Source organism: Carassius auratus, chromosome 25 (genome assembly GCF_003368295.1).
Source record: "Carassius auratus strain Wakin chromosome 25, ASM336829v1, whole genome shotgun sequence".
Taxonomy (NCBI): domain Eukaryota; kingdom Metazoa; phylum Chordata; class Actinopteri; order Cypriniformes; family Cyprinidae; genus Carassius; species Carassius auratus.
In genome coordinates, this window is record NC_039267.1 from 23006588 (window position 1) to 23025068 (window position 18481).

Here is an 18481-nt window from a genome sequence, read left to right on the forward strand (position 1 = left end):
TTATTAATAGTAATTATATTAAAGAACCTTACCTCAAACATGTATGTGTTGCTTTGGAATTGGCTGGTAATGTCTAGTATGGGTCTGTCATATTATTGTACAGATGGATAACCCCCTTATTATAGAATTGTGCTATAATAACCCAAGTAGCTCTTGAAAATCATCGTAGACCTACGGGTGCTCTGGAGTAATTGTAAAGCCCTAAGTGCATTGTAAGAAGACAGATTTATGTGGTCACCTGCAGGACGTTCAACAGATTACACCTTTAACAGGATTTAAGTGCAATGTGATTATAATATAAGGCAATGGTTCCCAACCTTTTTCAACTAGTGGCCCACACAACCAAACACATATTTTTGCACAGCCCAATAATATCAATAATTTCCAAGTCCAAGCTGTATAAACTTGAATGCTTATTGGATTTAATGCATTTCAGCTGATGTGTATTTGTGTAATGAGGGAGGGTGTGGCCTAAGGAGATCAACACCCTATATCAAGGTGTGCATAATTATTAGGCAGATACTTCTCCTCAGGCAGAATGGGCTAAAAAAGAGATTTAACGGGCTTTGAAAAGTCAAAAATTGTAAAAAGTCTTTCACAGGGATGCAGCACTCATGAAATATCTGAGATTTTGGGCCGTGATCACAGAACCATCAAACGTTTTGTAGCAAATAGTCAACAGGGTTGCAAAAAACGTGTCGGGAAGAAAAGACGCAGATTAACTGCCAAAGATTTGAGAAGAATCAAATGTGAATCTACTAGGAACCCATTATCCTCCAGTGCTGCCATATTCCACAACTGCAACCTACCTGGAGTGTAAAGAAGTACGAGGTGTTCAAGGCCTTAAAGATGGAAAACTAATGACATGGCCCCCTTCTTCACCTGACTTAAACCCTATTGAGAACTTCTGGGCCCTTCTTAAGCAGGAAATTTACAGTGAAGGTAAACCGTACATGTCTCTGAACAGTGTCTGGGAGGCTGTGGTTGCGGCTGCACAAAAAGTTGATTCTGACCAGATCAAGAAACTGACCGACTGTGACTGTTATCGAAAAGAAGGGTGGCAATTTTGGTCACTGAGGTTTTCTTTTTGAAATTTCTGAAATGTTTGTTTGTAAATTGAGTTTGTTTATTATTCTGACTTAAACAGGTTAAAATAAACAGGACAGATGGGAAAATCTTTGATTTTTAATTTAGTTGCATAATAATTCTGTACATTAATAGTTGCCTAATAATGGTGTATATGTAGATATTCTCTTAAGAACGCCAAAACTTCACTTATACTACTTAAATGTTCAGGTTTGAGGGGTTGTTAACATTTTGAATTGACCAAGAGCACTGTAGTTGTACAATACAAAAATTAATCACCAAAAATACTAATTGCCTAATAATTGTGCACACAGTGTATTGTACACTTTATAAACTTTTTCTTTATTTATATATTTTATTAATTTATAAATTAATTAATTAAAAAGGGCAGTAAAAGTTAGAAATAGACATTTAAATTACTGAAAAAATAATAATAAAAAAAAAAGAATAAAAGAAGTATTGTACGAAATGGGAAAAATATGACTTTTGTGACAAAGTGCATGAAAACCAGCTATGTATTGGACCCGGAAATAATCTCTCTCTCTCTCTCTCTCTCTCTCTCTCTCTCTCTCTCTCTCTCTCTCTCTCTCTCTTCTCTCTATCTCTCTATCTCATATAAATATATATATATATATATATATATATATATATATATATATATATACACACATACACACACACACACACACACACACAGTATATAATTTTTTTTTAAATAAATGTATGCATTTAGCAGACGGTTTTATTCAAATCAACTTACTGTGCATTCAGGCTAGATGAGATGAGAAATGGGTAGGTGAGGGAAGAGAGGAGGATACTACGGAGGAAAGATAGGAGGGGTAAAGAGAGTGAAGGTTTCATCTAAAAGTGACCAGTATGGGGGGTGGGATCACACATGCAGCAAAATGTAGTTTAAATGTAATGAAGTAATGGTAAGCGATATGTAGGGTTTTTAACAGAATGTTGACTGCAATTGCATGTGTAAATTAAGTCAAGCTGGTTGCCTGATTTGTCTGTGCTTGTGGTAAGGCGTTTGAGATCAAATGAAGCAAGGAGTGAATGGAAGTCTGTAGCATAGGGCTTGTGCAGATGAATGTTGAAGTCGCCAAAGACTAAAAGTGCACTGCCATCCTCTGGGAATGAGGACAGCAGGCTATTCAGCTCCTCGGGGAAGGTGCCTAGAATTTGCCCAGGAGGGCAGTAAATTAACACAAGCTGGAGTTTTAAAGGAGCTGTTACCGTGATCACATGAGATTCAAATGACTTATGGTTTTATAGGGGAGAGTGTGTTGAGTATTTCCAATTGAAAGAAATGAGAAGACCAGTGCCCCCATCCCAGCCAACCTGACAGTGGCTGTGAGAGAAAGATACAGTCAAGCCCAAGATGCTGAGTGTGGAGTTTAAGGAAAAAGCAGAAATGAAGTCTGCTTTGTGGACAGCTGACTGACAGTTCCAGAGACCCATAGAGAAAGAAAGTAGTGATGGCCGATTCGTGAATGAATCGTTCAATTTAACTGGATCTTCTTAGTGAACCGGTTGAACCAGTTCACCAAATCGAACTGAATCGTTTGAAACGGTTCGGGTCTCCAATAAGCATTAATCCACAAATTACTTAAACTGTTAACTTGTTTAATGTGGCTGACACTCCCTCTGAGTCAGAATAAACCGATATCTCAGAGTAATTCATTTACTCAAACAGTACACTGACTGAACTGCTGTGAAGAGAGAACTGAAGATGAACACCGAGCCGAGACAGATAACGAACGAACACGCGAGTCACTAGTACACTCAACCGAGAATCGTTTCTGTCGGACGCGTCCGATTTGAGAAGCGATGAACTGATGATATTGCGCATGCGTGTAATTTTTTTTAAGTATTTTGTTAAACATCGGAAAGTGTGATGAAATAACTATATTTTATTTCTTTTTTTTTCTTTTTTTTTTAGATGAATGTTTCCAATCTGTGTATATAATGTGTAGGCCAAAGGGGTTTTCAGGGAAGTTGGACAATAATTAAGACTCTTAGGACACTAATGTTTAATAGGAATAAGGGATGATTTATGAAATATCTGTACTGTATTTGTAGTTAATGATGACACATTCACAAATTGAGTTTGTAGAAAACAGAACATGACGAGTAGAGCAGCTGATGACACTGAACTGCAGCACGTGCCGGTTAGAGCGATTCTCGTTCTCGAGTCAAGAACCGGTTGCATCGGTTTTCGGATCATCAGTACACTCAACCGAAAACCATTTCTTTCGGACACGTCCGATTCTAAAACCGAGGAGCTGATTATACTGCGCATGCGCGATTCAGCGTGCAGCCAACTGACTCTCAGCATGTCTTAACCGAAGTGATTCTTTTGGTGATTGATTCTGATTCTGTGCTAATGTTATGAGCGTGGGTATTTTGAGGGCTTGGATGAAGGGCAATCTGGCGAAACGAAAGTTCATTTAATAATAAATACATCACAATGGATTATGTTTAGTAAGTGAATCATGGTTTCTGTGCTGATGACAACTAATTTATTTACTTTATATCTTCAAGACTTAAATCCTCATATGCACATTATTGCTGTTACTGTATTTGGGTGTTGTTGCAAAACTCAAATGTAAACTTTTCATGATAATGAGGTTTTTAACTGACTAAAGTTATGATTACGGACTTTATATATTTGAATGTTTGATAGACCTGACGCCATTACGTCATCGCCAATGACGTCATCGCCAATGACGTCATTACATCGAGCGTAAAAGAACCGCTGAACCGTTTTTTTCAACCGGTTTATTGAATCGAACCGTCCGAAAGAACCGGTTCGCGGAAAAGAATTGAACGTCCCATCACTAAAAGAAAGAGGTGCAGTTGAGGATGTAGGTATAGGATGCAGGTTTGCAACGTCGCGTTGCCGTCTGTGTGTGACATTAGAGCATTTTCCAGACACAACAGGAACGGTTTTGAAACACATGATAGAGGTGAACGAGAGGACAGAAAAGGAAAATGAATAAAGGAAAGATAATAAACAGCACTTAAGTTCGTTGCCTGTTTCAGTGCTTAGTGAAGTCGCAGGTTTTTACACTTGTTGGTCTTCACACAAGGAGGCTGAATGCTTCCGCTGATGCCTCCGCATCAGCGCAGACATCATATAAAAACACAGTCTAAGACCCTAAAGTGAAAACAGCTGGGGCTGCCCTCTAATTAGCGCAGGCAATAGCCTATAGCAGGGCAATTCCTTCAAATCCAAACTACAGTTCACACATAAAAGCAGGAAGGGATTAATGCTTATTAAGCAGGCTCCTTCTTAGCGGAGGGCAATTAATTTAATCACCAGTAAGTGCAATCAAAAATGTAAATGCCAATGAAAATACAGTTTCCAGAAGAGATTAGATGTGCTAAAACATTAGTCACGTTTAAATGCAGACTCAAAATTCATCTGTTTAGCTGTGCATTTACTGAATGAGCACTGTGCAGTGTCCAAACTGATTGCACTATATTCTATGTATAATCATTTTCTATTTTTAACTGTTTTAAATCCATTTTAAATCATTTTCAAAGTTTTTAAATTCCTTGTTTTTTTATTGCTATTTTATTTTTAAATGTAAAGCACTTTGAAATAGCATTGTGTATAAAATGTTCTATATAAATAACTGCCTTGCACGAAACACGTGTATTGTTATCATATACTTTGTGTCAGATTGATGATGATTTTTGACCCTGATTTATGGCTTGATTTATGTGGGGTCCAGTCATCGTTGACTGACAGGTTGTCACATGTCAAATGTATACACGGTCAGATTTGGATTGATTTATGGCTATATGCCTAACCTGATTTTACCAAGTGAGACATGTTCCTGGGACAACATCGTTGTTGACCCTGGAACAACATTGTGATTAACCAATCAGATTTGAAGAACCAGTTTATAGATTTTGTGAAGTTTATGCTTAAAATCAGTGTTTGGTGCTTGTACATCAGTGTCATTCATCTATCATTTCCTCTGATTTTAGGGATTATTCATGGTTAAGGTTAGGTTTAGGTGTAGGGATATGGTTAAGAATATATTTTTGGAGCAAAATGTTGTTCCAGGGTCAACAAAATATGTTGACCTAGGAACACATCGGACTTGGCAAAATCAGGACGTGCATGGCTATATGACCTGTCTGTCACAGTGACTGCCATGTCACTGAGTCCTGTCACCCTTGATTAACATGACAGAGGTGTGTGTAAATCAAAAGATCAAACAGATGTCAGATTTGACTTTTGATGTATTTATTACTGGATATATGATGGTTGTATCTCTAACCAGAGCTGTGGGGGTTTCTGTGGAGTTCCTTCCTGACATGTTAACTCACTTCCAGTCAGGAGGTGTTTGGGTTCTTCCTGGAAAAAAATGGCTGAGCAAAAGTGAGTGTATTGACACCTTGACAGGGTCAATGTTTGCTTGATCTGCATGGTATATGTTGATACTTATACACCAACAGTGTGGCTACCGACCGGTCTACATCCACCTCTGAAAAGGAGGTTGTCTGGGCCTCTGGCTTTCATGTTTGTGATTTAGGTCAACACCTTTGGTGGATTGGTGTCTAGACCCCAGAGCCAAAAGCTTCTCCCCCTGTCTGTTTTCCTCCTGTGATGTAGTCGGTTCGGTTTAATGTTTTAATGTGTTAGTTAACGGTAATGTGGTTTGTTTGGGATTGGAGGATATCCAGACACGTGACCATCACAAACCTCTAAATGGTTCAGTTCTGCTTGATCTAAAGGCTCAATGTTGATTGCTAAGCCATCACTGTTTTGATTGTTTGCAACAATACTGGAATGCTCTAGCAATGCGAATATACAACATATTTTAAAACTGAAACATAGAATGAAAGAGTTCACCAAGATTATTACCCATCACACTTTCTATATGCTTCTGAAAAGGTGTTATGTTTGGCCATGTAGTTTCTATCTCATCTGTATGTGTGCATGCTAACACCTCTATAGGATCAGTACAACCTGATCTGTATGTTGAATTGTTAAGCTCATGAGGAGTCTTAAATTAGAAATTATTCAACATCCTTGCTCACCATCCCTATCCACCAAATCCACCTCACCTAACAATTTACTTTTGACTGTGAAGGATGTTGTGGTGTCTAACTGATAGTGGATGCGAGTATCATCTATGTGCTTGTGTTAATGGACTTACAACATCCACCTCATATTATATGCACGGAATCATGCTTTAGTTCAGTTCATAAAGCACAATAAAACAACAATGGTTGACCATGATGCTGAATATTGCTTAAAATAAATCAAGTACATGACATGACAAAACCACAAGCAGTGGTTTAAAAAACTGTTTTTACTTTTTGTTGTTATATAAGAAATGTTTTAATCTAGCCTGTAGATAGTATGTGTAATGTAAAAGAACAAATATACATTTTGCTTAAACTTATTAATTACACCTACAATTTAAAACATGTTTAAAAGATTAAACGCATTGTGTGTCACTAAAGCAAGGCAAGCTGTCTATTGTTTTTAAAAAAAAATTTTAATGACCTGATGACCAGCGTTGTTTCTTTAGATCATTTATGCACCCATAAATGCCAGTGACCCGGCCGTTCAGCAGAACAGCGATGTGGCAAGGGGACGTAATGTCTCTGTTCCCTCCCTCAGGGAACAAGGGTTACATATGTAACCAAGATGTAACAAGGTGAAAGGGTTCAGTCGGTCAGGTTCGACGTTACGAATGGGGTCCCTTACAAAACGCCACATGGCTGTCTTCCAGCGACCCGTGTGAGTGATAGCACCCTGTCGTGAGGCCAGCACGAGCAAAGGCCTATAGCTTCCAAAGAATACACTGGATAGCATATTCCAGCTGGACGTATGTTAGCAGGCTGCCTGCCCATGGGAGGACTTACAGAAAGCAGGTATCCACATACCAAGGTGGTGATACATACGAACTCTGAGGTACCCAGCCCGCAGGGTGGAAGTTTCAACGACAGAGCTGGCAAGGGGCTTGCCAAAGGAAAGACACATGCTGCGGAGAGAATTACTGTGGACATACACACGTGGGATTACCCAGAAAGGGGAATCACGACACATGGAGGCACCTAGTCCCACACATGGCTGACGAAGGGGCATGTACGCAAGTGTTGGACATTAACAGTGCTGGAGGAACCCAGGGTTCTGACTGAGGAACTCATCTGAGGGGAATAGCGCACTGCTCGGATTGACAACGAACAGGTCCTTACTGGCCTGAAGGGGCGAGTACCCGGGAGGGTCCTAAGGCACTGAGTTCTGTCCACGTAGGTGCAGAGCGCACGTACTGGACAGAGCAGCGCCAGGGCCTGGACGTGGGTGCAAGAGGGTGCCCCGTCTCTGAGAAAGAAGGTCCTTCCTCAGAGGAATTGGCCAGGGAGGGGCTATCGTGAGGAGTAGGTGAAGCAGGTCCGGCCGGGCCAAAAAGGCACAACCATGAGGACCTGCTCCTCATCCTCCCAGATCTTGCACAATGTCTGTGCAAGAAGGCTCACTGGGGGAAATGCATACTCACACAGGCCCAGCGGCCAGCTGTGTGCCAGGGCGTCCGAGTGCCCTCGGTCAGGGAGTAAAACAACTAGCAGTGGGAATTTTCTGGAGAGGGAAACAGGTCTACCTGAGCATCTCCAAAGTGTTCCCGAATCAGCTGAACCGACTGGGGGTGAAGTCTCCATTCCCCAGGGCGAGACTGCTGCCATTAGAGCTCGTCGGCTGCACAATTTAGCTTGCCCGGAATGTGAATGGCACGAAGTGACCTCAGATGCTTGTGACTCCACAAGAGGAGATGGTGAGCGAGTTGCGACATGCGGCGGGAGCGTAGACCACACTGACGGTTGATGTACGCTACGGTCGCAGTGTTGTCCGTACGGACCAAAACGTGCTTGTCCTTCAGCAGGGCCCTGAAGCGTTGCAGAGCAAGCCATACTGCTAGCAACTCAAGGAAATTTAAAATGCCACTGAAGTCGGGGTCATGTCCAGGAGCCCGACACAGCATGCCCGTTGCACATCACACCCCAGCCCATGGCAGAGGCATCTGTTGACACAACATGTCTGCACCGGTTCTAGGGGTACACTGGGCCATAGAAATGAGGGGTCCAGCCACTGGGTGAAGTTTCAGCGGCAGGCCGGAGTGATGGTCGCCAACTGTCATTAGTGGGCTCTTGGGACCCGGAGGTAGAGGAAGCAGCTCTTTAAGTGTAGGTTTTGGTACCACCGGCCGCAGGGCCAGTGGCGGAACAAAAAGAAAATGAGAACAAAGGATTCTCCCCCGGCCCTCCTCCGGGGAAAGGAGGGGTCCTGCTATCATCTCCTGACGAGCTGACATCTCCAACTCCGGGTCGCCTGTCTCAGGAGGGTTGCGCCACACTTCTGCGGCCATTTCCTCACTACGGCCGGGGTGAAGGCTGTTGCTGTGGCCGAGCGGGAGTGGAGGAGGCCGCAGGGGGGCACCTTCGCCCACAAGCAGGCTGAGGCGACTGCACCGGCGGCGGGGTGGAGGCAGCAAGTGGGCCGCCGGGGCAGGATATGTCTGATGGCCTCAGACTGCTTCTGGGAGGCAGAGAACTGCTGGGCAAAGCTTTCTACTGTGTCGTCGAAGAGGCCATCCTGAGAGACCGGGGGGGTTGAGGAGCTGAGCCAGATCAGACTCCCTCATGTCTGCCAGGTTCAGCCATAGGTGGCGCTCCTAGACCACCAAAGTGGACATCACCTGACCCAAGGAGCCTGCCTGTGACCTTCGTTGCCCGAGAGCGAGGTCGGTAGCAGTGCGCGCCTCCTGCAAAACCCCTGGGTCAGCACTGCCCTTGTGCAGCTGCCGGAGCAGATTGGCCTGATAGACCTGAAGTGAGGCTATGGCATGCAGGGCAGAAGCGGCATGGCCCACAGCTCTGTAAGCCTTGGCCACAAGCGTGGATAAGAACTTACAGGCCTTGGAGGGCAGCTTGGGACCACCACGCCAAGTGGAGGCGCTCTGTGGACAAAGTTGCATCACAACAGAACGCTCCACCGGGGGAATCCCAGCATACCCCTTGGCCGCCCCGCCATCGAGGGCAGTGAAGGCGGAGGAAGTACCAGAATGGTTTTGGGCAGTTAAAGGTGCCTTCCATGAACTGGTTACTTCCTGGTGCACTTCCGGGAATAAAGGAACCAGAGGGGGTGCTGGCGATCCACATAAGTGAAAGAAATTTGCTCTTTCAGCAGTGTTGAAGCGCTCAGGGGAACGCGGGAGCTGTTGCAGGAAACCCAGACGAACCGCTGAATTGTGCCGTCACACCAACACCAGTGACTTTTGCTTGTAATACTCTGGTGAAAGCAGCAAGCGATGTGCTCAGCTCCGAAGCGAAAGCTTCAATGTGAATTGCTCGTGCTGCTCCTTATATACCTGCTCTGCGGGGTGGAGCTCACAATGCAAATCCAGCAGACCAAGGTACTTTGTGTACCATTGACTCATTTTGTACCACTCGAAGGTGATTGGGCTCTCGGGCGAGATCCCATTCGCAACGTCGAACGTGACCGACTGAAAGGGATCATAATTTCTACATCAGGAAACTTTTTAAATGCATGACTGAACTTTACTCATTCGACAGAACTACTATTTTATAATTATTTACTCAGGCCTATAACACCTTGTGAAAATGATCTTACCTAGAACAGAAAACATACACTTTGACTATTTGAATATTTTGTAGTCATCATGTAATGTCAAAGGGAGGGTGAAATGCTCGTTTTCACTCAATATCCTGTTAAACTTGAGTACCTATAGAGTAGTACTGCATCCTTCATAACTCCAAAAAGTCTTTAGTTTTATTATATTCATAAGAGAAAGATAGTCTGTACCGATTTTTCCCGGAAAAACAAGCTTACAAAGCTTTTGGGAAACTCAGCCCATCTTGTTTTCCCCGTGTCCAGACTGCGGCAGTCGCACAGTTCCACAATATCGGTGAGTAATTATACAAATAAGATTTAATATACTGTTACTACAGTTGAGAAATATGTAATGTTATATAATGATTTTGACAAAGTTAACTGTTTAATGGGTGTGTTTTGTCACATGTACATACACTCGTGCATCTTTAATTGGGCATGACATGTTAGAGTGATCAAAGAAGCAAGGATCAATAAAAAATGAAGAGCTTAAAATTTTAAAAACACCATTACCCGCGAAACAGAACTGAAATCGTTAATCACACAATGGCTTTTTGCACCAGAAGCATGCACGAGACCATGGCTGTAGCCAGCTATGAGGTCACCGAGGTCCGGACCTCTGTAAATTTTTCATGTTCGAAAATAAAAATTGTTTTCTGTCGGCATGTATAATTCAGAATGTTTATCATCCGTGGTAGGAAAATCGCTTCCGAAGTGAACGAGTCTTCACAGTGCTGTGAGCGAGAGAACAAGACGCAGCCTCCCTCCAAAAACATCTACATTCCTGTCTCTTTTCAAGAGATAGAGTATATAATTAGATGTATTTATAGGGGTTATTATAGCACAATTCTATAATAAGGGGGTTATCCATCTGTACAATAATATGACAGACCCATACCAAACATTACAAGCCAATTCCAAAGCAACACATACATGTTTGAGGTAAGGTTCTTTAATATAATTACTATTAATAAAACCATTAATAAAAAGTGTGCTGTTTATATTTATCAGAATCAGAATCAGAATCAGAAAGAGCTTTATTGCCAAGTATGCTTATGCATACAAGGAATTTGTTTTAGTGACATAAGCTTCCAGTACACAGAGACAACAACACACAGAAAAAAAAAAAAAAAGAGAGAGATTTACAAATTGACAAATAAATAAGTGTATAAACAATTGTACTATAAATGATAATGGAATAGGATTGAGTGAGATGCAGGAATGTTCTAGGATGGAGGGTTAACAAATAAATATAAGGATATTGCACGTTTATAAGCATAAGTAGAGAACATTTAACTGTTCATGAGGTAGATTGCCTGGGGGAAGAAACTGTTCTTGTGCCTTGCTGTTCTGGTGTTTGCGGCTCTGATGCGCCGGCCAGATGGCAAAAGTTCAAAGATGGGGTGACTTGGATGTGAGGGATCCAGAGTGATTTTCTGAGCCCTTTTCCTCACCCTGGATGTATACAGTTCTTGAAGGGTGGGCAGGGGAGCACCAATAATCCTTTCAGCAGTCCGAACAGTTCTCTATAGTCTTCTGATGTCTGATTTTGTTGCTGAACCAAACCAGACAGTTATTGAAGTACAGAGGACAGACTCAATGACGGCCGAGTAGAACTGTTTTAGCAGCTCCTGTGGCAGGTTAAACTTCCTCAGCTGGCGAAGGAAATACAACCGTTGCTGGGCCTTTTTAACAATGGAGTCAATGTGATTGTCCCACTTCAGGTCCTGAGAGATGGTGGTTCCCAGGAATCTGAATGACTCCACTGCAGTCACAGTGCTGTTCATGATGGTGAGTGGGGAAAGTGCAGGTGGGTTTCTCCTAAAGTCCACGATCATCTCCACTGTTTTGAGCTTGTTCAGCTCCAGGTTGTTAAGACTGCACCAGACAGCCAGCTGCTCAACCTCTTGTCTGTAAGCAGACTCATCACCGTCCTGGATGAGGCCGATGACTGTAGTGTCGTCTGCAAACTTTAGGAGCTTGACAGAGGGGTCTTTAGAGGTGCAGTCGTTGGTGTAAAGGAAGAAGAGCAGAGGGGAGAGAGCACATCCCTGAGGAGCGCCAGTGTTGGTGGAGCAGCTGTTTGATGTGAATTTCCCCAGTCTCACTAACTGTTGCCTATCTGTCAGAAAGCTGGTGATCCACTGACAGATGGAGCTAGGAACAGAGAGCTGGGTCAGTTTGGTCTGAAGGGCTGTTGGGATGATGGTGTTGAATGCCGGACTAAAGTCCACAAAAAATCACATAAGTCCCTGTTTTGTCCAGATGTTGCAGGATGAAGTGCAATCCCATGTTGATTGCATCATCCACGGACCTGTTTGCTCGGTAAGCAAACTGGAGGGGGTCCAGTAAGGGTCCAGTGATGTCCTTCAGATAAGCCAGAACCAGTTTTTCAAACGACTTCATGACGACAGACGTTAGAGCCACAGGTCTGTAGTCGTTAAGTTCTGCTATCTTGGGTTTCTTTGGGATGGGGATGATGGTGGAGCGTTTGAAGCAGGAAGGCACTTCACACAACTCCAGGGATCTGTTGAAGATCTGTGAAAAGATGGGGGCCAGCTGGAAAGCTTTCAGGTTTCATTATGAAATATCTTAATTTGTGTTTCACTCTAAAAGAGTGCAAGAGTTGCGACGCTCTCTCTCTGATCCAGTGAATGTCTGTGCTCTCAGTGCTCTGCTATACGGGAGCGTGCGCTCTTCCGGCAGACGTGCCCTTAGGACCAGTGATGGGAATAACGGCGTTATAAATAACGGCGTTACTAACGGCATTACTTTTTCCAGTAACGAGTAATCTAATTGATTACTCTTCTCATCTTAATAACGCCGTTACCGTTACTGCCAAAAAATGCGGCGCGTTACTATAACTGATGATGAAGCTGTTTTTTTTTTTCATCAGACCAACTAGATCTCTGAGCGAGAGGCAAATACTTTTTTTTACTGTTCTTCCTTGGTTAGTGGGCAGAGCACGAGACAAGCGCATAAATGCTGACGATTGGCTGAGGTAGAGTAAAATTTCATTGTAAGCCAATCAGAGGTAGAGTTGGGCGGGTTTTCGAAAGCACGCATAGTAGTGATGGGAATTCGGCTCTTTTGACTCAGCTCACTGAAAAGAGCCGGCTCTTTGGCTCACAAACGGCTCTTTAAATGACTTTGACTATAATATTTCAATTTTTATTACATAATTATTTAATTTCTATAGGCTAAATTTGAAAAAATAGAGTTGGCTCTTCAGATATGCGAGCCAGCTCCCGAAGTTCAACTAAAAAAGCCGGCTCTGGCTTATTCGCGAATCGCGAACGACTCATCAAAAGCTCATTCGCGAACGAGTCGATCCATCATCACTAACGCTCATTCGCGAACGACCCATCATCGGACAGGACAGGACACACAACGAACAACACAAGCCAGTCAGTCAACTAGAGACAGGTATGGCGACGAGCCCAAATAATCCAAAAGTAGCCTTCTCTAAATGGAAGTATATACATTACTTTTTCCTTCAAGAAATTAAAGAAATAATAAAAGGAAATATCAAAAGTTCCCAAAAATCTATCGTGTTATTTGCATTGATCCACTATATAAACATAATATCTACATACATGCCATTTGATTGGAGGCTAGTCTCACTTTGTCCCACAGCAACTTTTTTTTTTAGATGTGTGTACAATGTTTCATGTTTCTGTTAATAATGTATTGTATTAAGTGTCCATTTCATTATAATATTCAGATTTATCATAAATAATTGAACATGCACATGTATTTTAAGTTCCTTTAAAGAGGGGTAGAGGTGGGGTCACGTTTGAGCATTTAAAATTTAATTTTACTTGAAAGTAACGCAATAGTTACTTTCTTAAGTAACTAGTTACTTTAAAAATTTGTAACTGAGTTACTAATTTAGTTACTTTTTGGAAGAAGTAACTAGTAACTGTAACTAATTACTTTTTAAAAGTAACTTGCCCAACACTGCTTAGGACCCATATAAGGAAATTCCGCTCCATCTAACGTCACACAAATCCATCCTCGAAAATTTTTTTCCGAAATTTGTGACAAACCGGAAGGAGTATTTTTGGAACAGAAATAGTCCTTCAAATGTACAACTTAATTTTTTAAACTTTGTCCATGTTTAGCATGGGAATCCAACTCTTTAACAGTGTAAAAAACTCAGTATGCATGAAATAGCATTCCACCCCCCCTTTAAATGGTTTACAAAAAAAATTAAAGCACCAGCAGCTGTGATTTTCAAAATGAAAGAAATGTACAAGCTAAGGATATTTCAACTATTATCATCATTTCCCTTTGACCCTGATAAACTGGTAATGAATTTTCTATGCAAGTGACATGATATACAGTTGTCATACCATTTGTGTAAATAACCGTCCTAAAACATTTATGACTATTTTTGCATTCCAACAGACCATGTCAAGGATGTTTCACATCTAAGAATCACAATGTTTTGTAAATTACATTTTTCTTACACCCCAAGATTTAGCCATATCAAGATTTTGGACGGCCTTTCACAATTTGTTTGTTGGACTAAGTTTTTAGGTGATCTTTGTGTGGTGTCATCATAATGGTTTCATTTTTAACATCACAATTAGTATTATATTGTCATGTGTGATTGTAAAAGGTTTTGTGTGTGAGTGTCTGTTTTTTTGTTTTTTCTTTTGTAAAAAGTTCTGCTGTAATGTTGGCGAGCTCGTTGTGTTCTCTGCTTTACTGAGTTCATATATGTCAGTATTCCTTGAATTTGCTCAATTAAATTCATTATTCAACACACTTTTTGGTAACGTGTGTGTGTGTGTGTGTGTGTGTGTGTGTGTGTGTGTGTGTGTGAATACTGAATGTGGCACAAGGATCTTTGAAAATATTTTATCTTGAAATATCCATGTAGCTCTCGGAATCCAGCCTGCTTCTTTTGAAATATAAAATTAACACATTTTGCATGAGCTCAGACCCATCATTTCAGAGGTGGATGTAGAACAGTCAGTAGCCACACTGTTGGTGTATAGGTATCAACATATAACATACAGATCAAGCAAACATTGACCCTGTCAAGGTGTCAATACACTCACTTTTGCTCAGCCATTTTTTTCCAGGAAGAACCCAAACACCTCCTGACTGGAAGTGAGTTAACATGTCAGGAAGGAACTCCACAGAAACCCCCACAGCTCTGGTTAGAGATACAACCATCATATATCCAGTAATAAATACATCAAAAGTCAAATCTGACATCTGTTTGATCTTTTGATTTACACACACCTCTGTCATGTCAATCAAGGGTGACAGGACCCAGTGACATGGCAGTCACTGTGACAGACAGGTCATATAGCCATAAATCAATCCAAATCTGACCGTGTATACATTTGACATGTGACAACCTGTCAGTCAACGATGACTGGACCCCACATAAATCAAGCTGTAAATCAGGGTCAAAAATCATCAATCTGACACAAAGTATACGATAACACTACTAACACCAGAATGCACAGTTATCTCATATAAATTCAGATATTTTAATCATATTTGCAAATTTATTTGAAGAATAAAATAACCCAGGGGTAAGTTATCATAATTTGAAGATTAGAATCATCTCAGATGTAAAAAGCGATGTATGAAGAATGGAAATCTTGTGAGACACAGGGCCCATGACCAACGCAGGACATTGATACAGTAATAATAGTGTTTTTACTTCCAAGGCTGGGAGATTGCATGCGAGTAAAACAATTCAGAATAATGATGCTTATCCAGCTAAGCTAGTTGATATTTAATAGAAAAAAATGGCATCATGATTAATGTAATCGAACACTGAGCATTTCACAGTCATGTTGATGAGAAAGACATTCTCAGATATATCTAAAATATATCATTACTCTGAATACACAAAAACTGCAGTGTAAGTAACTTACTTAAACAGTCCCCACCAGACCAGCCTGGGCGACACTCTGCACAGTACTGCCCTTTTATAAAGAAATCATCTCTTGGGCCCCATGTGCCATTGTTACAGCGCTTGCAGTTCTCAAATATGCTGCAGCCTGAAGAGGAAAAAGAAAAACAACTAGAATTAGAAAGAGCCATTAAATATTGAGACTTTGTTCTGAAACACTAGTGTAGAAGATGTAAATCGCTTTGGTGTTTTCCATGTTTTCTGCCATTTTCTGTAGTTAAACCAGCCATCTCCATTAGACAAATAATGTCAACAACGTGCAAGTAAAACTAAAAGTAATAATCTGAAAAGTTACTTGAGTAAGAGTAAAAAAGTAAAAAACAAAAAACTACTCAAGTAGTTAGTTACTGTCACAGTGTCTGGTTTGTGTATCCCTGGGTGTCCACTAGAGGTCTCACTTTCCCATATCATCACCCCACTTCAGGAACTGCATTTCACACAGCCTTTATCTGGACTCATCACTGTTAATTGTACACAGTTGTTCCCACTCACATTGTCTGCACCTGTATATATGTACCCGGATTGTTTCTGTCATTGTCACGGAGTACTCGGTTAATGTCACCCGGTATTTTGTGTTCCCTGGTTTTTGTTTGTGTTTCTTGTTTTGGACTGCTTACCTGGATTTTGACCTTTGCCTGGCTGATTTATGATTCTGGATTACCCCAATAAAAACTGCTATTGGATATACCTTATTGTGTGCGTTCCGTGACAGTTACTACAGTAGGTTGACAACCTAAATGGGTATTACCGCCGCAAGGTTAAGTGTAATTCAGTCGCGTGTTAAAATCATTTGCTGAACTACCGCCAGGTGGCACAAAGGGACAGATTGTGAAGTTAATGTAATTGTAAAATGAGATAACAGGAGGAAGTAAAACAACAATAAAGTTATGATACAACATTGTAACATCTTTAAAAAAAATGTTTACAGTGAGTTAATTTTAAAACGTAGGATAATCCTAGGCTACAGTCTACTCATTCAAAATTAAAAGAAGACCTTTACACAAAGGATTATATGCATTCTTCTGCCCTCGGTTGAGTGTGTGGCTACTCAGCCTATGCAGCGAGCCAAACATTCAGTAAGAGATGGTGTGGCTCCAGGAATGACAGGACACAGTTTTCTTCTTAGTGCCTTTACTGAAGACCTCTCTTTTCTGATTTTGTAAAACTGTAAACATACAAGTAAATTTTAATAAAAATAAATTATTTAACAAACCAAGACACATTGCTTTGGATTTAAATGCTGGAAGTGATCAGAATTCAATAAGAATCACAAGATTACATTTTTAAATAATTCAGTTTGTGTCAATTTGCCACCATGTGGTTGCAGAATATACTGCAGTCAATTGCAGTTTCAGTGCACAGATTAACAGGCAGTTCAAAATACTGTTCGACATATTTATAGTCCCAAAATTTATTTACTGCTACTGTCGAAGAGTGTTATAACTTTCTTTCTTTTTTCACTATTCTGTAAAAGTATAACAGGTCTTTCTTCTTTAGTTAGATTTAGTAGAACATGAACTCAGCAAGCCTTGATCAAAGCTACACAGGAAAACAAAAGCTACTTGTTTACTTTGACAAGCTGTATGTACAACCTGACGACCTGAGTTGTGTAAAAAACAGAGCTGACATTGACTTATAAGAAACTGTGCAACCACATTAGTGCTGCAACGACGCGTCGACGTCATCGATTACGTTGACTACGAAAATACGTCGGCGTGCGTGAAATGCGTCGATGCGTCACAGTGTTTATAATTCGCGTAATGGCGGCTTCTGCTCCTGGGAATGGAGAAAGTTGCATTCTTTCACAAAAACAGAGACCACTGTTAACAAAAGTATGAGAATACTTTAAACAGAGGCCAAATAAAATGGTCCTTCGTTCCATTTGCAAAACCGATATGGTGCACGACGGCAGAACAACTGCGATGCACGAGCACCTCAGAAGAAAACATTCTGGCACTCTCCGGTGTTACGGTTTAACTGGTTACTGTGTTATCCTGGTTCAGGTCTCCGCTGCAGATGTGATGGAACGACCGCAGCAGATTCGGCAATTCTAAAAGCCCAAACTGTTGTGATATTATTAAGTGTCTAATAAACGCAGACTTGCTCATTGCATGATTCTGATATTCTTGTAAAGATTAAAAGTAATTGGTATGATCACCTGTAGCGGCTGAAGTAATTAGGATAAATAAAAAAATTAAGTAAGTCTGTGTTGGTGCGGGTTTCGAACATGAGTTAAAAGACGGCACACCGCAAACAACAGTCACAAACCACCGAGCTACCGATCTACACTTGAACTAGCTCCAGATCTCTGGATTCAAGACAGGACTCTCGGCAGCACATTGTGCAGCTGTTTAATCAAGGAAATGTGATCGTGTTAACTTGTACCCTGTGTTGACCTATTATGAGAATAAACCATAGCAGAACCCTGACTACATTTTATGGTTTCTGATGCTAAAGAACATTTCATGACATCTCAGACAACTGTAAATTTGTGGCTACTGTGGTTTAATTAGAAGCGCTATCGTAAACTCATATTTACCATAATAAAATAATTGTCTTTGCCTCTTTATTTTTGTATACAATAAAAACTTCAACCACATTTAAGTATTTTTGAGGAAAAAATGAATAAAGGTTGACATATTATTTTAGAATTGTACTTATATTTTTTTAATTTATCCAAAGAATTAGCTAATCAAAAAAGAACATTAGATTAATAATTAATTTAAAAATAAATAAAAATAATCATTAGATTAGTCGAGTAATCGAAAAAATAATCGTTAGATTAGTCAACAAAA

The 18481-nt window shown here is 40.9% G+C and overlaps 1 protein-coding gene across 4 annotated transcripts in view; it reads right to left on the reverse strand.

Annotated features, from left to right (window-relative positions):
* The window catches only part of pamr1b (peptidase domain containing associated with muscle regeneration 1b), a 121010-nt gene that overhangs the window by 55087 nt on the left and 47442 nt on the right, over window positions 1-18481 (reverse strand). For all 4 annotated transcript variants that reach the window (XM_026203180.1, XM_026203178.1, XM_026203179.1 and 1 more), the window contains exon 3: window positions 15649-15774. In XM_026203180.1, coding sequence (XP_026058965.1) covers window positions 15649-15774 — 126 coding nt within the window. The remainder of the gene's footprint in view (window positions 1-15648; window positions 15775-18481) is intronic.